The following is a 24059-nucleotide window of genomic DNA, read 5'->3' as shown; positions in this document are numbered from 1 at the left end:
TCAGTTTCTCTCTTTTTTTTTTGATGGGGCAAATACATCACCATCAATGGTTATGAGTCATTCACAAGAAAATCCAAAAAAATGTAAGCAGGAATAAAATGCATGGTATCCCTTTATTACTGTTATAATTAAAAACTAATCCAATAACAAACAGAATCTAGATGGGTATGTTAGAAAAACCAGATATGGATTAGCATAATGAAATTATAATAGTCTATTAATAGATTTTCAAACTGACAATAAGGGAGTCTGATACTCTAGTGGTCTGTAAAACCATTTTATTTATTAAAATATTTCACTGCTACATCAACTCATTTTTGCTAATATAAACATTAATATAACAATGTGTTTTGATATTTAACAAGCAATATGTGCCACATTATTAAACAGAAAGACATTTAAAGTTATGAAATTTCATCTGTTTTCAGAAAAATGAGCCAGATTATAACTGTATCCACACAAACAGTAGAAAGAGCTACCAATATAGCATATTATGTATTATTCTGTTTACATGCATAGGCTCCAGACTGAAAAAGGCTATATTCTTGACTAGAATACACACAATTATAAACTAAATGTGAACAGTGACCAGTGCTGTGGTATTAAAAGCCTCAAAACTGACAATCTCCACTAATTTTCAAGGATTCTAATAAGCAGTCCTGAAACAATTAGAAGTAGAGTGAGCATATGTCCCACTTTGCCCGGGACAGTCCCATATTTCAAAGGTCAGTCCCAGTCAGCTGATAGAAATTAAAATGGGAGTCCCAGAATCACAGGGGCATGGGATACAATACGGCAGGAGCAGAATGGTGCACCAGGCAGCTCCGCCTCCCCACCGGATTATGCCCACATCCATGCCCACTGGCCTCTGCCACTGCCTACAACAGTGCTGTTGTTGGGCAGGTTGGGAGGGGCAGGCGGGAAGAGGATGGCAATGTCCCAGATGTTCTAGATTTCCTTAAGGTGACCCTAATTAGAAGCCCTAAACATGGCAGCCTTACGTATTTAAGATGCACTGTTTATAGCACTGTTAGTGCTGTAGTTTTAGGATCCCCAAAAAATTATTAGGCTTATCAGTTTCCAGAGACTTCTAGGCTAGGGACAGAAGTTGCACATAAACCAGTTTAAAAGTGATCAGAAACCGGTTTAAACCAGTTCAGCGCACTTAAAATCACTTTCAAACGGCCAAAACTGGTTTAAGATAAGCCTGACTGGATATAGTATCATGCTTAAACGATTTGGGTCAAACTGGTTTACGAAACTTCTGTCCCAGACCCCCTCCCAGTTCGAGTTAAGTTATAGTACCACAGCATCCCAGGATGCTTTGCAGCCCTGGGCTGTGCTGTCTGCTCCAGCAGAACAGGGTTGGCCCCCTTCTCTGTTCCCTAGCCTGAGCACTATCACTGTTCCAGGCAGACCCCAGCTGGGTCTGGTGTAGACCCCAACTCAGCATGCTACCCTGGGTCAGGGCCTGGCCATGCCCCCCTCTGCTCTCCTCCTGATTGGGAAAAAGACTGGGATGAGTTCCTTCATCCCTTCCCCACCCCCAGCAGATCCAGGGCCCCCCACCTCCTGACACCCAACCCACTGCATGAGCCAGGATCAAGGGGTGGGGCTAAGGGAACCGCTCTTGGCTCTGGGCAGAAAAAGGGAGTGAAGCCCTTCCTTTGGGCTTCCTTCCACTTCCCACATGCATAGGGCAGCCCCCAGCTGGGGGGCATTCCCCCCCCACAAATCTAACATTAAGTCTGGTAACAGTGAGGTTTTGGGGGCCATGTGCTAGGCAGCCAATCAAGGATAAGCCCTACTCAGCTGCAATCCAGTGCCTTCAGCAGTGATGACCAGGCTGGGAGGTATGCTCTATCGCTCCCCAGTTACCGGTATGGGCCACTTCAGGGGTCTGGATGCCTTTCCGGTTTCAAATGAGAATGTCTGTTTACTTGCTGACTTTTTAAATTTCTGTACTTAACCCTAATAGTCAGTTCTGACATTGCTAATAATAGCCTTGATGAGAGACAGCAGCCACAAAACTGACTAGCTCCCTCATTGAAGAGCAACCTTTGACAGCAGCTTTCCCTTAGTTCTTTATAAAACAGTTAAAGGGAGTACAATTAGTTACAAAATAAATAGATAACATTACTTTCCAGTAGTTCTGAGTACAATTCAGTTACAAAGTAGATAGCGGGGCTAAAAGATGTTATGCCTTTAAGCAGTTATTTATTTAACTGGTATGTCGATAGCCAGAGTCTGTTACAGCATAACCAATAGACAATAATTTGGGAATGACATTCAGTTATGCAATTAAGCAAATGATGCACTTATCCAGTATTCATATAAGATGGGTACAATGTACCTGAAAAAGCATATAAGCATCTTTAGCACATGGTTTCAGGGTACTGACTGATCTTCTGTTACTGTTTCCTTGAACTGTCGCTGGCTGTTCGGTAACATCTGTATTAAAGAAAAAGTTATGCAGTATGAGCGCAAAAAAATATTCAATAGTCAAATCTGCGTTGCCTATGAAGACCAATTCTGGCACAAAGTTGAGGGAATTATCCCACTGACAGAAGAACCTCAAATTACAACAATAAAAGTCAGATTTAATATCAATAATCTCTAGTAAAGATTATTCTTAAAATACATGTTCTTTTCACATAATATTACTCCAACATCACTCAAACAACAGACATTACCAAAATAAAGTCATAAAAAGAAAAGTTAAAAAAAATGATATGCTGCATATCTAAAAGACATAGCACAGAACCTGCAGCATGAATAACTGTGGCAGCTTTCAGTCAGTTTTAATCTGATTCAATTCTGTGCTGCTATGCAGCACTGAACATAAATGGACATTTATGCATATATCATTTATGACAGCTTGTCCCCAGCTGCCTATAGGTCACAATGCTCAGGTTCTCCACAGCAATGCAGGCTATCAGGCCCTAACATGGTTCTCCCATTCTTAATCCTGCCCCAAAACCTCGCTGCAAAGTCTACCTTCAAGGCTAATCTTCCACAGCTCTACACTGGGAGGAGGGGGTTTGTGGGGGTAGAAAAACAAAGCCACCTTTTGAAACTACTTCATACCATACTAGCCTGCTTATTCAGTATAAAAGGGACAGGGAGCAGGGGGTGAGGAGTTCATCATCCAAATCGCAATCAACAATTTATTATACTATATTCTTTACAAATGTACAGGCAACAAGGTAATCCTTTCCAACAATGAATAACTACTGTGATTTTTGTAGCATTTATAAAGTCTGTGCTTTCTGGTAATTTTAGATAGTTAAGACAGACACTTTAAAAATATATACATATAAATCTAACAGAAACAGATCTAATGCACACAACACAAAAAAGGAACATATATCCACCTTTGTATCGTTCATCTTCGGCAACCACTCTCTCAAAAACAACAGTAACTACTTGTCGCACTGTAGCTGCAGCTGTGTTATTTGTGATATTATCTTTTGTGAAGTGCAGTCGAAAACAAAGGACAATTGCCTGCAATAAAGTTTCCAGTTAATAACAATGTATATATCATTTAGCTAAAAATAATAAAAATGAATGTAAAAGTTGCTAATGTTTAATCAAAAGTTACCTAAATATGAGGTTTATTTAATCTTTTTAAGTTTGAGAAGCTAGATAAAGTGTGATGAAAAAAGATGTACGGATTGTTCTGTGGAAAAAAACCCCAACTATATTCATAGCTTCTATGGCCCTATGTGAATTGGAAAGAGCACAAATTTAACTGAGACTAATATGTGTCCATGACAACTATAATAATCTTACAAGCAACTCATATACAATAACTACATGAAACAATGTATATTGTAACAGTATAAACATTCAGGTTAAGACGACATTACAGTTGTATGATTAAAATCAGAAAGGTTGGGAAATACAAATTTTGGTAACCTGTGCAATGATTAAATGCATGTCTACACGATGGAAATTATTTTTAGGGGTTGTTTTTTCCAACTCTAGATGCTGCATTTAAAAAAAAAAAATCTATATTCAGACACCTTAGAATTGCAATGTTGCATAGTCAAAAGTAAGAAAATCAAAATGAGGGTCTGTCCCCACAAATTTAATTTGTCTCCTATGTGCATACTGCATTATGCTAGTCATATGTTATTTTTTGGACAGGCCCAAAACTAATGCCATCTGTGGAATAAAGGATGGTAAAAAAAATGGTGGCTATTCAGGATTTCTTTTAATACACAGCATTCAATATATGACTTTATGGGACACTTACTGCATGCCACAAACTCTGTGTTAACAGGAAACTAGAATTCTTAACTTCTAAAAGGACTTTTCTTTGACACTAGATACAGTAGGATCTGACTGCTTCACAAACATTCAAAGAAAACCGAAGATGGAAAGGGTGGCATTATTCTTATCATACAAATCATGTAAAAGGACTTACACATACTAGACATTAATGCTAAAACTGTCAAACACTAATTTTCAGTGCCTATCTTGAGACTCTGAGGCAGTATCTATAGTTTCCCTTCCAGAGAAAGCCAGAGTACTGCTAACAAATAAGCTCCAACTACCTGCACCCCAAGGTCCTGTGGAAGAGAATGCGCAATCATATTATAATGAAAGATTATAGCATAATACACATGGCACAAAGGGGACACATTAAAGTTGCAGGGAGCACTTAGTTTCTGACATTTCCTAACATAAGTTTTCAGCATTGCAAGCATAAAGTTTTTACCTTTATTTACATACAATTTTACGCAAGTAATGTAATTCTGTAATTTAAGTTTGTCCTGTAATCCAATAGTTCTACTTTAATGTAGTTTTGACAATTTCTGGGGGAAAAAACCACTATTTTTTTAAAAAGAACTAATTTGTGACTCAACAATCCAAACAAAGCTATCTGAATCTCAATAATAGAAAATTACCCACCTATACATATGCAAGGTATCAAGAAAAAGGAGGATTTGCATGAATCAAAGAAGAATGCTGTGTACCAGGAGTGGGCAATAGAGATGCTCCGATATATTGGACCACATGATATCAGCACCAATAAAAGGAAAATTGACATTAATCAGCAATTGGCTTTTTTGGCCAATGTAGCTGATAATGTCACTGATAAATGCCACATGCATTCAAATAGACAAAGTATTCATGTGGCCAGGAATGCAGCCTAGCAGCTTGGAGAGCCGTGTCTGGCCAGCAAGTGTGTGCTTGGGGGGGGGGCGCACGGCAGGACAAGGGGCAAATCAAGGCTCCTACAATGAGGGAGGGAAAGAGGGAGTAGGGCAGGGGCAGGCACTGCCCAGAGGGCAAGGCAGGACACAAGACAGAGCTATGGAAGGGGTGGACTACTCCCCACTGCTGCATGCACCCCCAGAGTTTGTGCAAAGGAAGGCTGCACCAGCCTCTTCCTAGCAAGGGGGGGGGGGGAGAAGAGAGGGCTGGGAAGGGGCAACACTCAGGGCAAGGCAGGCAGCAACAGCACTGGGAGGGGTGGCTACAGGGTGGGCTACAGCCACCCAAAAACTAACCATAGTCACCACCACCCACCCCGCTGCCCCTGCCTGCCCTGAGCACAGCCCTAGCACAGCCCCCCTGCTGGGAAGTGGCTGGCACAGCTCCTGGCCCCGAACCTGCAGCATGCTATCACCATGTGCACAAATCTGTGGGGTACATGCTCCCCTCATACCTCCCTTTGAGGTATGGGCAGCAGCATGGAGCTGCCCCCCTTCTGTCCCCACCACCAGATGAGCTACCTGTGGCTTCGTCCCAAACCCCACCCCAGCTGGGCTGGGTAGTGCCTGGCCCTGTCCCAGCCCCACTCCCTCCCTCACCATTGGGACCTCAATTTGCACCTCCCCCCCTCGAATTACCAGCTGGACGCTGCTCTCCAAGCTGCCAGGCTGTATATTGGCTATCAGATCAATACCGGCCAATATGGCTGGTTAATAATCAGCCATTGGTATTGGCCAAAAAAAGTGTTTACTGGTGCACCCCTAGTGGGCAAAATATGGTTTGCAGGACACATCCGGCCTGCCAAGGGATTTCATTTGTCCCCCAGTGGGTCCATCAGACCCACCCAGCCCAGAGGCAAAGCCACTCAGGGAGTTGTGATGAGCTGTTGTGGGACGGTGGGGAGAGCTGACCCAGCCTGCAACAGCTCACCAAAGCTCCCTAAGTGGCCCTTGGGCTCACATAATTGCACACCCTGATCTATACAAACCACATCATCTACTGCAGTAGCTAGCCCTATTCAGCTTTGATATTTATACATGTCAACTATTTATAGTGTAAACAGTAGGCATCACAACCCCATTTTATTTCTTTTTTTAAAGTGTGCATCTACGAAACCCAAAAGACATTAAAATCAGCTACTGGTGCACCATTACACAAGATATTCAAAAACTCTCAATGAGGTACCCTCATAAAACCCTCTCATATTTCTTCACAAAAGAGCCATCAAAATTTTATGGCAACTACTGCTACACCAAACTACAGCATTTGTATTTCAGCTATAGCCCTATTTAATGTTGTATTCAAAATTATGATTTCACTGTTTTTACATTAAGAGCCAAGCATATGGAAAAATAGAACTTTGGCTCTCTTCATTCTCAGCCCTGTAGGTATGAGGCAAGGCTCATAGGACATTTAAGAGTGTAAGAACAACAGGTGAAAAATAAGGTAACAGACCTTGGGTCTCATATCATATGTGAAATAAACACTCTTGAGAAGTGCACATGGAGATGAGTGCACAGATGCACTCGACCTAACTGTGGATATGCACATGCCTGGTAGGCAGTTTTCAGAGGCTTCTAAAACTTAGTCAAATCAACACCAAATTCCTCTGTAGCAGGCCTTCAAAAACTCTTCAGTGAGGAATATTTTTAACCTAAATTGCACCTTTCAAATCTCAGTCACCTGAACAGTAGGTTCTTTTCTTTTTTCCTAACTATAACAATAAAATATTTAGAGTCATACTGAGCTGGATGGCAATAGAAAAGTGCTTACATCTCCCCACATTTTTTTTGCATAAGAATGGCTGCACCATGTCTGTTCAGAGATTTTTAAAAAGCACTTTCAAGCCAGAACCACAAATGAAATCTCAGCCAGACATATTAGGTTGAAAAAGTTGAAAGACTGGAAAGTATGTTGCAATAAAAAGATAAATGGAGTAATTGCTGAAAACATATTTTTCCAGTTAAAAATTACACATGGCAAATTAAAGAATAGATTCTAATACTGGAGTCAGGACTCAGGAACTAAGCATCTTTCCTAACATTTTCATTTTCCCTTCTAATAATGCTTCCATGCAGAAGACTACCTTTACCAAGTATGAGGGGTTCTTGATCTATATAGATTAGAGTTTATATTGCAACTCTAAGCCTGATTCACACTTTTCAAGAAACAAAGTGACAGGGTTATGGTAAGAGAAGAGAATACAAACTACCACTGAAGCAATAGAAAAGAATAAAATAATGATATAATTTTAGAAACGCTGATGGTATGTGAGGCAAACACAAGACATCTTACAAAAAGACTTATTTTGTAAATTTCCCAAGAGGCTGGCTCTGAAACTCTCTTTGTTACGATTAGGAGAGTCATTGAATGCAACGTATTCCCACAGGGACTACCATGCTGTTGCATTCAATATCAAGCAAAACTATCATGTTCCTCTACTTTAAAATTGCTAGGGGCATTTTTTAGCTCAAGCAGCAGTGACCCTCTCATAGTATAACTACTGCTGAGCTGCAATACATTTGATTGGCACAGGGGCAATATAGATTCATGCCAAAATTTCAGCATCCTTATACTGAAAAACAACAAATTATTATTTTACTCTGTTAATAAAAGAAGAATAAGTCCACTAACTTAATGTGGAGATGGATACAACTTGTGAAGCTCTGGATTTGCTTAAAGCCTACCAGATTTGCTTTTCTGCAAAGGATGGATTAAGGTGTGAAGTACCAGGAATAAAACTCTACCTGAAGAGTAGAATGAATCTATTGTCCCTTTCAGCACTGGTTCCTTTACCTCTCAACACAGCATCTCACTTTTTAAATATCTCTCTGGAAGAAAATAAAGTAGTAAAAGAGTGCTGAAGAGGTCTCTGAAATACTGTAACTCTGATGTTTTTATATATCTAAAGGATGGAACATAATATTTTTCATTTTTCTGTACATAAATAGTTGAATATTTGAACTATTCTGATGACCCATGTAACTAGTATCCGTCAATAGTTTCTAGATAAATGAAAGCATGAAAAGATTTTATATTTTAAATAACCTCCTAATACTAGCCAAACATTTGTTCATGTTCGCTACCTGGGGCAAGCTAGCCAACACCTCCTGCACCATCAAGGGGTTCTTTTAAATCCTCATATACGAAGTTAACTTGATAGAAGCAGCCAAGTACAATTTCCTACAGGAAACTAAATAACTGATACAAATATCTTACATGAATTGTTTAATCTATTAATAGAGATAAAACAATGCATACTGCTACATCTATTCACATAACTAACTGTATCTGTTAGAAGTCCTCTAGATTAAAATTTTAGCTATATGCAAATTTTGGGAGTTTTTTTTTTTCCCCCTCTAAAAGTAGTACAGCTAGAAATTTACTGGATTCTTTCAAAATGAGAAAATACCTAAAATTTATATGCATTATATTAAAGCCACCCCCAGTACAAGAAGTTACATACAACCTAACTGGAACCAACAGAAATAAAGTTAAATATAACCTCTTAAACTGTGAAATTAAAAGAACAAGCAATTCAAAAGAGGAATAGAGAAAAATCTTCAAAAAAGGAATTGGCAATAAAAAACAATTATAGCATAGAATGAAACAGATACTGTCCACATCATATGTAATCAATTTAAAGAGCTGAAAGTAGTTTCAGACCTTATATTTGCTTGTCACCATGCCAGTTTTTGAGGAATTACAATGACTTATTTCTATTTTCAAAATGTCTTTTCCCACTTTTGCTGCATGAAAGATCCATAGAAACAGAAAGGGGAACTGAAACTAGAGGACACAAACAAGTCTGTTTAAAAATACTGCTCCTCTAACTAGTTAGGTAAAGACTACAGTTCCTGTCTGTTCTTCCCCAACTGAATAGCCAAGCCCAAGAAATAGGGACCTACCGAATTCACAGCAGAAGCAGAGTACACAGCAGCTCCTTTAATTCTACACACACCTCACCCCTTGCTGCCTCCTGTCTCCCCCCCCCCCGACTGCTGATTAACAGAGGGCCCCACCACTCCCTCCTGATCAGCAGAGAAACTAAAACCACAGTTTTAAATATGGCGGCGTTGTTGCCTCCCCACCAGTCAGCAGCAAACAGTAGGGCCATCCAGAGCCCCTCAGCTAATCAGTGGTGGGAGGCAAAAATATCACCATATTTAAAAAAAAAAATCACAGTTTTTACCTCCCCACTGATGAGGAGCAAGCCACAAGCAGGGCCTCTCCACCAATCAGCCGGGGTGTAAGAAGGGAATGCAGAGGAACCTGCAAGGTTAATGGAGTCACAGTGCACCCCACTCCCACCATGAATTTGGTAGGTCCCTACCAATAAAGTACACACTACGTAGCCCCTCAATCTCCTTACTAGTTTTGTGTAAAAAAAGCATAAAGTGCAGAACAATTTCCTATTGCCTTACAACATTAAACTTCCACATGCCACAGTCATTAGTGGTCCGGGATAAAACTGTCTTGTTTCTAGTTGAGCGCATCTGGGTGATGGTGATAAAAACTATAAACTAAATTTCCAAGGAAGAAGAGAAGAAAGCAATCCAGAAAAAAGACGAACCCAATGCCTTAACCTCTCTGACATTGTAGTTAAGTGCATAAGTGCAACATCTACTAACTAAAGCTTAGGTATTATACATAAAAATAATGGATACATATATTACAAAGAAGCAAACAATTCAGGGTGTATAAGAGGAGAAAGAAGTCTATTTATCTGGATCAACAACATCTGAGAAGGATTTCCAAATTTGTTCCCTAAACTAAACCTAGTATTTTTTTAACCTATGCTTTAACTTTGGAGCTCAAGACTATGACAACCATTTCAGAACACATTTCAAAGCCCTGTTTAAAATGGGAAGTGAAAGGAAAAAAGCCCCAAACCTATAAAATCTAAGCTGTAAAGGGAAATTCTGATGCACGGAATTCTTCAATTAAACTAAACTGCTCTTGCAAAAAGTACCACAGAATTTAAGATACAGATGGGTCAGAACTTATCATGTTGCTTCAAATGAAAGAACATCTAACATGGTCCACCTTTAAATTTTGCTAGATTGTTATTACAGGCCTGACTCAAATGGCAGTCCTGCCAACAACACAAGAACTATTTAGGAAATGGGTATCAGGAGGGTGCCTAGTAGCATAACTAATAAAGCCTCATTGGCATATGGGCTGCAATTCAGAGCAGAAATGTACCATGGGTTCCACATTTCTTACTCTATTTTGCGAAGACAGGATATACAGATGCATGAGTGTAGTTTAATACATTTAGAACGCTAAGTTACTGATCATGGAAACATGTTTGTTTTTAAACTACTTCTATTAAAAAGTCTTATATAGTGAGGGGTTTCCTTTTTATAGAAGAGAAGGAAAAACAGAAGAACAAGTAAAAACCTAAAAGAAAACAGTTACTGAAGTCCAGCTGCAGAGAAAGTATTAAAAACAGCAGAGTACTTCATCAATTCCATGTTTCCAGATCATTCAAAAAATGAAACAAAACAAAAAACAAAGCAAAAAGAAACTATAAAAAAACCTCACCTCAGTTATTTTCTAGGTAAACACTTCTAACTGAACCCACTTGTTGCAACAAATTTGGTAATCAACATTTTATTAGAAAAATATTCTATAAATAAACTTTAAGTAAAAAATATTATTTAGTCCCATAAAACATTATTTAGACAAACATTAGTTATTTCATGAACATTTGCAGAGAGCAATCAAAGACAATCTTATCATCAGGCAATAATTTTATGTGGTCAAATATTAAACTTTCCTCTAAGGTTTAGAAGTGTTTTAGGTACCATTGTCTAAGAAATCATTAGTATTTGTCAATACTACGGGTGAATAAAATGTTTTTGCAGGGAAGTCAAGTCTCTTCAGTAATTTCCTTATAAACTAGCTTTTCTGACTGGGGCTATAAATGACAAGCTCTTAGAAAAAGGAGTGTAAAGGCCACTGAAATTCATCTCAACAACCATCTCATACACGCATACCAACATTTTGTTGTATGACATTCATACCCCAAAGGCAAAATATTAGCAATAAAGCAGGAACTTCTGGATTTGCAAGTTCCATACTTTGAGGCTTTGAATGTGACCACATGCTATGGATTTGTGTGATGTTAAAAGTTGTGGCAAAGATGTCTAGAATGCCTGGGATAGGCACTATTTATTTGAATGCAGACCAAAATAAAGCATATTTCTTTTAAGACATAGCCTATGAAAGAGAAAAGTTCTTAAGCGTCAGGCCTTAAGAAGAAATACTAGATCTATTTAACATTTTAAATTAAAAAGGAAACTACCATCATTTCAATCGATATGATCTTATAGTGAAGATAAAAATATCAACAAAAGATGCATTTAATGGCCTTGTCTGTCATTTTCTATTAGTCAAAGTGATTCAGATGAAATGGCTTAACTCAGATCTTTGCTATACAAAGTCATGTTTTGGTTAACACATTACTACACATGCAACAGTAATCTGCAGATATTTTCTTTAGAATTTAGTACTAAATTGGTCAAAATAATAGCATACTAGAGTATTTCATTAGCACACATTCTATATTCAAATCCTACAAATCCAATGTGTACAGCCCTGCTTCACTACCAATATTTTGCTAGCTTCACTGAGACACCTTAAAATGACTACTAATGAAGACTAATTAGTAATAGGTCATATCTTCAGGTACAAAGACAAATCCTCTTTCAACTGTTTAAAATACTGTATTGTAAAAAAATCTTTTTTCTTGTCTTGTAGCTTATAGGCTATCAGATATTAACAAAATTGTTTAAAGTTCTTGAAATTTCCTTATTATAGAATTTATTTTAATGCACAACACTGGGAAAAGTAAGACTTATTTAACCCCTATAAACAGATTTCATTTTCTAATATTTCTCAATAATGGATGTGACCTTAAGAGTAGCAGAAACATAACAGCAAGAGGCAGCTGGTAAATGATTATTCCTTCAAGTTATATCAGATGGACAATGGCCAAATATCTGATCACAAGCAACTCAATTTTTTCCCCATTAATTAAAAGAGGATGCAATTACACTCTTATTTAATAACGTACTTCAAGTTATTTAAATGAAAAATGGTTTGTGATGACAAAGCATCCATTTTTACGCTCTACTTATCTGAAAAACTCAGGACTTAAAAGTTGTGACTTCTGAATGAAAAAGATAAAATTATCTTTATTATTTTCTTTGAATATATGGAATGCACTCTTTCATTTAAATATCAATGTTACAGATGTCTAAAATGTTCCCACTTTATAAGTATTAAAATGAATTTGTGCACAAGTCTGAACTGTTTATAAAATATCATATATGGCCAATCACTGATAGAGATTTTTGGGGCCGATACCGATAGCCCATTTTAAAGGAGGTATATCGGCCAAAGCTGATCCAATTTCTGATGCACAGCCCGGCAGCTTGAAAAGCAGCGTCCAGCTGGCAAGTCTGTTGTGGTGGAAGGGGAAGGCAGATTGAGGCTCCCGTGGTGAGGGAGTGGGGCTGCCCAGCTGAGACAGAGCAGGGTGCAGGACAGAGCCATGAATGGCTCATCCAGGGGCCTGGGGAAGGGGTGGCAGCTCCCGCTGCTGTGCACATCCTGGGAGGGAATGGGGGAAGGAGAGGGGTGTGACCCTGGATCTGTGCAGGGCAGGGTGGGCTGCAGCTGCAGGCTGGGGCCCTGGCCTGTGGCGGGCTCTTCTCCATAGGTGCTGGGCTGGGCTGCCCTTGGGGCAGGCAGCAGCACTGGGAAGGGGCTATGGGGAGGGCTGCACCCACCCCAAAATTTGCCCCCCCCATGGCCAGCCGCCAGTGCAGCCTGGTCCAGCCCCCACCGGGAAGAGCATGGCGCAGCCCCTGCCCACCCCATGCAGATCTAGGGGGCACAAGCCCCCCCATACCCTCCTGGAGCGTGTGCAGTGGCGGGAGCCGCCATCCTCCCAACTCACCCCAGACAAGCCATGCCTACATGCCATGCTGCAGCTGCATGAATGCACAGGGCATTTATCAACCACATCAGGAAAATTTCCAATACAGTCAATTTTCTCTATACTGGTGCCAATCCGATATCAGACTCATGTATCGGTGCACGTCTATCAAACACATTTATGCATATCTACTGTACCTTATGCTTCCAAGTGTAACTTTACACATATATGAGCACTTACAGAATTGTTGCCTAAACTGCAACCTTTAAATAAGTATATTCCTTCAGTGGATTTACTTTAAAATTAATCATTATATCCTAATTATTGTAGTTTACATCAACAAATTCCTACCTTGGACAGTACTTCATCATGCACAACAGTATTTGTTGTTAGAAGCACAAGAACTGTCTGAAGTAATTTGAGTTCTTCAAGACTATTTTCCATCAGCTGCCAAAGCATATTAATAATATTCCCAGCTGCAGCCTATAAAGATAAAAGTGTATACGTTCAATTAAAGTACATAAAAACTTGACACCCAGTACCATGATTGCATATCCATGTAAACAATACTCACACATATATCGAACTGAATTTAGTTTTTCCTACAACAAAAGTACAAATAAAATACGAAACACTAATTTCGCTGTCCTAGATATTGTTTAGAGGCTTTTATCTATGTAGGGTTTTTTTAAACATGTCATCAACATACAGTTATTTTACAACTGGAAGCACAAGTTTTCATAGAACAGGAGTTGTCAATCTGCAGCACAAGTGCCACAGGCAGGCAGCCTCCATGTGTGGCATGAGATGGATCAGGGAAGGGGCAGAAGGCAGAACTGGAAATGAGGCAGGGAGCACAGAGCAGAGAACAGAAAGCAGAGCAGCAGATCAGGCAGAGGAAAAGGATCAGAGCAGCACCCAGACAAAGAGCAGGGATAATTTGTAGCATACCTGCCAAAAAGGTTGGCTCCCACTATCACAGGAGATGAGGCAATTAACTACAAAATACTTCACTTAAACACTTAAATTAAAAACTATAATTCGCTGAAAAAACACACTATAATTCTATTGGATAAATACAGCTCAATAAATATTTTTAAATATACCAGAGTGCTACTTTAAAAAACCATGACACACACAAGATTAAGCAGTACCGCAAAACATTATATTCACAGTTACTGGCTGTAGAAATAGTTGTGTGTTATATTGTATGAGAAATAGTATGCAATTTTATCTTTATTATAATACAAAATGCATAGATATAGGAAAGCATAATCCAGACTGTGCATGAAACTTAACACATGACACTTACTGATAACTGAGCATCTACCCTGACCTTTCCAGCATCAGAACTACACTAGACAAACTTGTTAAACTACTACTTTTGTTGTGTACGAGGAATCTCCCTGGTATGCAGTAATCAGAGACTAAGACAATAGAACGTTGGGAACAGTATTTTTTAGATAACTGTTAGTAAACCAGCTAAGGATTCCAACTATTTGCATAGAGTCTATAAAAAGATACCAATCATATTTTTTATTTAATTCATTTTTCCTTTGGCTCTCAAGTGGTAGATTTGACTTCAGAAATTATTTGCAGTTAGAAACATCATCCACAAGATTATGTTAATTCTAAAGTACAAAAATGTGTTCACTCTTAAATAGCATTTTGAGTTTTTTTTAAAAAGTATCTTTTGTTAAAGCACTAAATCCTTCAAATATATCAATGCCAGATAATATTTTCCCATTGTATAACCTTACCTCTGAAACAACTTCATGTGACATGAGTCTCTGTATGGCTGCTAGACACAGCTGTGTGATCTTTGGTTCCTTTGTTCCACAACCCATTAGAAAGGGCTGAACTACCTCTGAGCTGTTCTCTTTCAATGCTTTTGAATAGAGATAAAAGAAGGCTGGTCAATTTTTAACAATTTACAACTTTGAACAGTGTAAGGCAAAAGCATACAAATTGTACATACTAATAGTTATATACTTCCTAATCAGAAACAAAAGGAATCTACAATCTTAGAACTAATGAAAGAAAAGCAACTAGATGCAGAAAGAGAGCTGTCACTACTCTCATTAATACCTAGCTTACCAAAATGCTTCGTCCTGTTTTCCCTTAGCTATCCTCTCTCACATCCCACAGCCACCATTCTCTTGTGCCTTGGTTATCTCCGTCTTACTCAGCCTGATGCTTTTATTACCTTTCCCCAACCCTAAATGTTCTTTAGGGTGATTATGGCTTATTTCATTATGAGCCATTTCCTATCCTTAGGAAATCCAGATTCTTCACAGTCTCATATTAACAATATTCCTTACTCCTCATACTACTGGATATTCATGTGCAAATAGTTGCAGGACTAAGGTATTATATGCATAGTATGAAGAGACACAGAAGTGCAGACAAGAGTGGGCAGGGAAAAATATAAACATTATTTATCAACAGACATGTTGCCTTGAATGATGGGAGGTATAAAAAAATCATTCAGAGTTATGGATATGCCAATTATATATCTATATCTAGATATAATTTATATTTTATATCTATATAGAGATCGCTATATAGATAGATATCTATCTATATCTATAATCTATATAGAGATTGCCATCATTCAAGGCAACATATCTATCTATATCTCTTCAGTTAGAAAATTATTTTTTAAATTAATTCAGTTGTGGAAGAGAGTCAGTTTCAATCTCTCTCTCCTTTAAAAACACACTAACCAACCAAATACAAATTAACCTATTTCAACATTTTTCAGAAAGAAAAATTCTCTCCCCCCACCATTTGAAATTATTTTTCATTCAGAGTTAATATCAATAACATTAAAGTTAAAAATAAAAGGGGCACAAAGAAAAAAAAAAATAAAAGTTAGAAACTACTGATTAATCCAAACCACTTTTTGACTTGCTAGTTCACTAGTGTTTTTTTTATGCAAGTTTTTTGTCCCAATTCCAGATAAGAAAAATTCTACAGATGTCAGAAGCAACATCAAGAAGTTAAAAGCTACAAAAACATGTTATAAGGGTTTTTATAATTATAATATTAGCCCATAATATGACACTTCCTTCACAGCCACTACCGGGACATATAAACAGTTTTTCAGATCCCTAGATTTGGATATTATAGCTAACGCTGAATGCCTGTTCAAAATAATTGCAGTGTTATTCATGATTTTTTACAGTAACACAAGTCACTCACTCATCTATCGTGGCTATTTCAAAAACATAAAAACTTTAAAACAGAAAACCAACTAAAGAACTAAAAAGCAAGCTGCTATGCTCAAGGAGGCATAGGCACACAAGCTTGTAACTATAACCATTAGTCATCTAGGAAAAAAGTTTGATGATTGTCTAACAAAATGAGTTTTCAAAAATTATCATTTTTGACAATTGAACCAAAGTGCTTTAGTTTACAATTTTTTCCAAGCTGTCACTGAATTCTAATGAAACTTAACAGTATAAATAAATTAAAACAGAAGTAAAGACTCCCAGTACAATTGTGAAATGGATGGAAAACAAAAAGGTGTTAACACACTAACAGGCAAGGGAAAAAAGCTGAAGAAAAATGGAAAATTTTAATAGACATAAAACATGAAAATTATTCAACCAGATTTTCATAGTTATCCATAAACAACATGAAAATCTAAGAGAAATTTTTACCTACAAAGCTCAATCTAACACTTAAGCACCCCACCTATACCAAATATTGATCCAGACGTTAATTTCAGTCTTAAAAGCCAGATATTCAGTTGCATCAAGGTCCACTGCACTTTATGACACTATTTGATTGGTCAATTAGTTCTGCTTTAAAAACACTTCTGCAAAAAAAGATTAAAGTAAGTGTTTTTAAAGCAGAACTAGTTTAATAAAACGTATTAATGGTGTGAAAACAGTAAAGGTTTTTTTGTGTCAAAGCCAAACATGTAAAAATAACATCATTTATATGCCACAGTTCAAACTCAAGGTTACTATCAGGAGGGAAATACTGGGGAGATCACAAATACATTGAAAGCCATGTAAAAACTTAAGATTGTATGTTACAGTAATTTCAAGACTCTTCTAAGAGAACCAAAACAATTAACTCTATTTCTGAGAAGTTAAAAAGCACCTTAGCTTATCTGCAGGGGTTTAGTTTGTAGCCGTGTTGTCCGCCTATGTCCTTAGACCAAGGTTCCTTGGGTGAATTTGATATCTTTTATTAGACCAACCCAAATAGTTGGAGAAAAGTTATTAAAGCAAGCTTTCGGGTTCAAAAACCCTTCATCAGGCTAAGGAAGTTTCAGCAGTTGGTGTGCGCTCTTCCTGGATGGAATGTAAAGTCTTTTTGAACCTGAAAGCTTGCTTAATAACTTTTCTCCAACTATTTGGGTTGGTCTAATAAAAGATATCAAATTCACCCAAGGAACCTTGTCTGCCTTAGCTTATCTGAATTTTATCTACCATGTTTTTTAAATTACAAAAGGTATCTGTTTTGGTAATTAACATCAGAATTCACAATGCATTCATTTCTCTTAAAAAAAAAACCAACCCACATCAATTAGCCTTTGGAATTAAATGTTTTTAACTTATACTGGATAAATGTTTTCATCCAAAACAAAAGCACTGGCATCAAACTAAGAACATTTAGATACAGGCCCTGATAAACATACATTTCACAGGTCACCAATTCTTCTCTTAAAATTTTTTAACACTTATAATGCTTAATGCATTCGATTTCTCAACTAGGCTAAGTACAAACAGTCAAAAAGTCCAAGCCTGAATCGATTCAGTCTTTGTAGGGTAGTCTAAACTACAGAGATTAAATTGAGAAACAACTGGACACGTTGACTTTTGATTCAGCCACATGCCTGCACCTGGGGGGGTGCTAAAGTATGGCTCTCTGGCATGTAGCTAGCATGGACTGTGTGTTCACGTCCTCTTCCTGCTGCCCCCGAAGTCTCTGGGGTTTGCAGCCCAGAATTACAAAAGTGGGACTCTGCAGTGTTGTTCATCACTTCCTTTTCCTGCTTCCAGGTGCCTCTGGGATTTGTAGTCCACAGTTGAAGCCAGCAGTAACCTTCAGTAAGTTTAGCAAGGCAGTGTAACTGTACTCAGGGGAAGGAGGGTTTAACCAGGGGAAGAGGGGTTTAATGCCCCTCCTCCATCCCAGCCTCAGTTTCCAGCCAGGGTTTGCTGGGACAGGAGGGGGGGGGGGCAGTCCCTCCCTCCACCCCTTCACTGATGGACCAGACAGCACTTCCCAGCCCAGGGCTGGAAAGCATGCTGGGATGCTGAGAGACTGATTTAGCTTAAACCAGGAAGGGGTCTGGAACAGAAGTTTCATAAACCAAATTTGACCCACATCAGTTAAGTATGATACTACATTAAACCAGGTTTATCTTAAACCAGTTTCAGTCATTTTGAATCTGGTTGATGTGTACTGAACTTCTGTTCCGTTACAGGTTTAAACCAGTTTCTGATGACTTAAGCCAGTCTGTGTGTAACTTCTGTCCCTAACCCTGGAGTAATCTTCAGCTGCAACAGTGTGCATATATCCTTCTCTAAAATCTGTATAAAATGCAGGGGGAGGAAGGAGAAGGGAAGTAAGACTAAATCTAACAGAAGCAGACACTGATCTAGAGCTACATAAAAAAAATGCTGACAATTAGAAAAAAAATAAAATTCTTTAAAAAACTGGAAAAGCCCTTAAAGCAATGGTCTCTACCATTTTTAAGTAGGAGATCACCTTTGGCATTTAAAAGCAACCCAAGATCTACCATTAACCGCCCCCACACAAAGCTGGTAAATTTTTTTTGGGGGGGGGTGGGGGGGCAGTTTGAGGCAGAAGGAAAAAAATATTTGGGGGTGCACCTCCCCACCCGGCCAGGGCCCCACTCAATTTACTCCTGATCCTGCCTCTCTGGCACTGTCCCTCACCGAGGAGGGCCTTGATCTAGGCCCCGCCCCTTCCCTCCCCCACTAACTGACCTGTTGGGCTGGGGCGCACGCGTATGCGGCATATGCGGGCCCCCCACCACAGCCTTGGGTTGACTCCAAGAGGCTCCGAAATCTACCGCAAGAGGTCCGAGATCTACCATTGGATCAAGATCCACTGGTTGGTGACCACTGCCTTAAAGAGACTATCACTACTAAATATTGGCAGAACGTAGGGTAAGGTGGCTCCGTAGAGACTAACTGGCTCAAAGAGACACGAGGTTTCGTAAGCAACAAGATACTTCATCAGATATGAGACATCCAAAGTAGATTGTCACCTATGAAAGCTCATGCCTTGCTGAACCAGTTAATCTGTAATGCAGTGGCTCTCAACTAGGGTGTTTGAGGCCCTCTCAGGGATGCCATGAAAGCAGCGGCCAGATAAACTTTCCTGTATGCTTCCCTTCCACTAGGGCCATCTTTGTTGCCTGTTTTAGGATGCTGAAGCAGGCAACAAAGCTGTCTCAGTGCAGCTCTTTCTAGTTCACCTCCCTAAACTCCTCTCAGAAAAAGATATGGGTGGAACTCTCTCTGGAAATGGAATCTGCTTCTATTTCCAGAAGGAGTACTGGGGATGCCAGACAAGAAAGAGATGCACAGCACAAGGCAACTCCTGCCTGCTTTAGGCTGATCAAAGCTCTAATGCAGGAGGAGTGCACACAAGTGGCTCAGCCCTTCCTGGGCTGGCTGTGCAACACAGGGCATTACATCACTGTTGCACAGCTCCTGTTGGCAGCAGAACCAGGGCGAAGAAGCACTTGGGTAAACCGAGGCAGGACCAATAGTGGTTCTTTGCCAGGGGCGGTGCCACATTAAAAAAAAGTGGTTGTGGGGTTCCTTGACCCCAAAATGATTGAGAACCACTGCTTGAATGTGCCACCTTGCCCCGCTTTCTGCCCGACTTCAGACTAACACAGTTAATCACTGCCTCTCGAGACTAACTATAAAGTGAGATGTTGACACACAAAGCTCCATGGCAGGCATGCATGGTTTCCCCATCAAGTAATTTCTCTCTGATTATATCATATTTAAATAGCAAAGCTAAGCTAGTCAGCACTGTACACAAGATTATGTGGAAATTCCAGGCAGTTTTGTATTGTAGCTGCAGCTCACAAGTATTCTTATAACTAAAATATGTATCTGTGCACTTTGTTGGTGAATGAAACAAATTACACTGAATACATTTCAGTTTAAGATTCCAAATAAAAAAGTACTTATGAAATATGAAAAACATTTTGAAAGTATTCCTTTAAAGACAAAAAGACTCTTTCAACTATACAGTGGGTCTAATAAAAAAATATCACCAGAGTACCCTTGTTTTTTGCACATTTCCTGGACCACCATGGCTATGACACTCCAACCATACTACAGCTATACCCAGACTGCCATGACCTTTCACAATTCCTCCACCTGGGAATGAAAAAATGCATCTTACAGAGATATAAGCTAGAAGTTTTAACTTGAAGTCTGTATACCTAAAGAACCCTGTTAGTTTCCCAAAAGGGTTAATTAAATTTTCTTCCTTGTCTATTTGTGTATTTTGATGCATAGCTGACATTACCTGGCATAGTTTTCCCACTTATGTCAGCATTCATGACAGCAATAAAAACAAAGAAAAATAAACAAATAAAAAAAGAAGCATTTAAAGTAAAATATTGAGGGACAGAGCTACTCTTTTTTTTTAAAAAAAAACAACAAGTATTTGAAAAAGTACCTCCTTAACAGTATTTTTATATTTCTAAAAACAAAATTCTTTAAAAAGGGAATGTAAGAATAGTCTTACACTTCACATAATCTTATTTGAATCTTTCAAACAGCTCATGTCTTGCAAGAACCTTACATAAGTACAGTATACCAAAAATCCAGAATTATCAAAAATCCAGCACTACTTAAAACTACACTTCATCAGGGAGTAGTGGCGGCTGGTCCCGAAGCAGTGGAGGGGGAAGCTTGCAAAAGGTGGCTGCTGCTGCCATCCACCACCCCGCACTGTGTGCAGCTACTGTTCTGGGACCAGCCACCGCTCCTCCCGAATTACTCCAGGACTGGCTGGTGCCCCAGTTTCAAAAAATCATGAATTTTCATATTTTCGGCAGGTGCTCAGTCCCAAGCATGCTGGATTCATGAGGTTATACTGTACTGCTGAGCTGAGCAATGATGTATTAATACAGGGGCCTCCAAATGTGGCTGAGAGCTTTAATATCTATCTACAAGAAAACAGCTTACACGCATTTGAATAAAGCTGCAAAAAGCAGAACAAAGTGTTAAAAAAAAAAAGTGGATACAGAGTTCGTCACAGATAATTCCAGTCCCAAAAGGCAATAATGTATCTTAAATTGAAAAACCTCTATAGTGTACAAATTAAGATGAATCATTGCCTGCTGGGAACTGGTTTCTTCGGGCTAGATTCTTCAATTAAAACAGACAATCACCTGAGAATCATATTGTAAAAGTTCATAGACAACACTTGCCCATCACTGGAATAGTATACAACTGACCAGATGCCACAGTATAATGGAAAAACACATACTGAGAATTTTGAAATACTGAGACGGCAATACTTTTATTGCTTTTTGTGTGCTCACTGAGCAGTTCTGTAGAAGATCCACAGAAAACATAGAGCCTCTCAGCAATGTCAATATAGAAACAGCAGAGATAGTACTGCACAAAATTCCCAAATATTCTTGGATTTTTTTCTATGTCCTACAGAAGCATATTCCATCAAAAGCAATGCTTGTACTTATCCAAAACACCTTTCTACAAGTTTTTCTGTGCGAGACAAACTCATGCGCCCTTTTGGATTGGTATAATAAATAATTACCTGCCAGAACATCGGTGTTTCGTGCAGCTATTGTTTTAACTTTTATTATTCCTGATTCAGCAGCCTGTAAGCAAAAGACAACAATTAGTTCAGAGGCTATTGTTCATCTGTTATTATATGAAAAAACAAAACAAAAAACCACACACACAAACCCAAGAGAAGTAATCCAAATTTAATGAAAAATGTCTAGATGGTTACACAAACCAATGCAATTGTTGTTTTACTTGCTGAAAGCACATCAATCTGACAGTGAAACATCTATCTGCTTTCTATAGTTCTATAGCCACAGAATCTATCCCACTGCAGATTTCTGATCCTGAATCTAATATTTGCATTTAAATGAGCCTTACAGCTGTGAAGGCTTTATCTAGCAAACAAAACTGCTACTGTACAGATTTCAAACAGCACAAAACAAATCACTACAACATTCTTCTTGGGATGTTAACAACAATGGGGATGTTAGCAAGAATTTCACGAGTAAATATTTTGACAGTAAAACCCACTTAACAAATCTATTCAATATTATCAGAGAGAGAAGCATATCATGGAGTAACAATAGTAAAGCTTGAATCATCTCTCAAAACTTGCATCTAAACTTATGCAACATAGATACAAAATCTCATGCCAACATCAATTAAAACACATTCCAAAACTGAGATTTCTACTAACTAGAATATCAAAACAAAAATGACATAAGACATATTGCAGTATACTACCCTGTTACTTTCCATCTTCAATTCATTCTAAACCTCTGAGATTTCTATAGTTACTTCCAGGAAACCAAAAAAGAAATGTGCCACAGTATTCAGTCCACCCTGCACCCAAAAATAACATCTTCTTACAAAATTCAGTTCAAAGCCCACAGGGTTTTGATTATTAAAGACTTGATAAACAGAAATTATATCCAAACAAACACATATAAAAGGACATGTTCAATTTGATATACATTTGAAAATATGCATCTTATTTGCATCTGGGTACTATACCTTTCCATCTCATTTTCATATATTTAAAATGTTTAAGTAAAAGTGAACACAGTAACGTGCGGGCCGGGAGCGATCGAGGCTCTTTTTTCGCGCGGTGGGCTGTGGCCAGCAGCCCGGACACGCCGGGTCGGGGAAGACAGGCGGCACGCTAGAATTAGGCACGGACGCTTAGCGGTTGATTTAAGATTATTTTACTTACACCAAAGATGGTCGCAGTGCAGGCAGGAAAACTTGCTTGAGTTGCGGTTACAAAACAAAACAAAAAACTTGAACCTGCAGAACATAAGGGTACGTCGCAATGGGGTTTCGGCGACGGGAAAAAAAAAAAAACTGCAGGACTCGAACCCCGGGTAGAGCTCTGGATTCACTCACACGAAGTTTGCTAGGCTCCGTGGAACTTTGTGCACAGGGAAGGGTACGTCGAGGGATCAGGTGGTGACGGGGAGAGGCTAGAGGCTGATCAGACCCCTATAGCCTTCTTGAAATACACGCTGGGTCCGATAGGCTCCGCAGTGCTTAGAGATCTTCACGAGACGTGAAGTTCTCTTCCTCCTGATAGTCGTGGAGTCCTCCAACTTGGGCGGAAACCACTCAAGCCTCTTATACGGCTAGCAAGCCAATCACTAGCTGCCACATAGGAATAATTTAGAACTGACCAATAGTGGGGCACAAATCTGAATACAAATGGCGGGAACTCCTTGCAACGTGCATTTCTCTGCTGCAATGAAGAAATGCACCCTGCAAAGAAAGCTACAAGTGGTGGGAAATAATTCAGCAGTGCCGAAGCGCACACAAACAAAAATCACACCCTTGGGTTGTGACGGGCAAAACGTAACATTACAAATGCAGAAATACAGAAGTATTTTTCCTCAATACTTCAAGAGCAATCTTATAATATTTCCATAAAAATGGTGTAAAATTTTGTAGATTGTGCAATTATGTTGATAGTGTAAATTTGAAATCAAACACTGTGATCAGTTTAATATTAGTTTACCATGTGTATTTTATTTCTCAGACCAACTGAAATTATAAACATACGCCTTTAATTGTCAAAGCTTACAGAAAACTAAAGTCAAGTAAGGAAACACAGATAATTAAATAAT

General features: G+C 38.8%; 1 protein-coding gene across 2 annotated transcripts in view; it reads right to left on the bottom strand.

Moving 5' to 3' along the window:
* The window catches only part of MON2 (MON2 homolog, regulator of endosome-to-Golgi trafficking), a 140879-nt gene that overhangs the window by 99132 nt on the left and 17688 nt on the right, over positions 1 to 24059 (bottom strand). For both annotated transcript variants that reach the window (XM_006260497.4, XM_014595901.3), the window contains exons 2-6: positions 21971 to 22034; positions 14932 to 15059; positions 13523 to 13654; positions 3375 to 3504; positions 2354 to 2451 (exon numbers count right to left, since the gene is read on the bottom strand). In XM_006260497.4, coding sequence (XP_006260559.1) covers positions 2354 to 2451; positions 3375 to 3504; positions 13523 to 13654; positions 14932 to 15059; positions 21971 to 22034 — 552 coding nt within the window. The remainder of the gene's footprint in view (positions 1 to 2353; positions 2452 to 3374; positions 3505 to 13522; positions 13655 to 14931; positions 15060 to 21970; positions 22035 to 24059) is intronic.

The sequence above is a fragment of the Alligator mississippiensis genome, chromosome 4 (genome assembly GCF_030867095.1).
Source record: "Alligator mississippiensis isolate rAllMis1 chromosome 4, rAllMis1, whole genome shotgun sequence".
Classification (NCBI taxonomy): Eukaryota; Metazoa; Chordata; order Crocodylia; family Alligatoridae; genus Alligator; species Alligator mississippiensis.
This window is presented reverse-complemented; position numbering and strand designations above follow the sequence as displayed.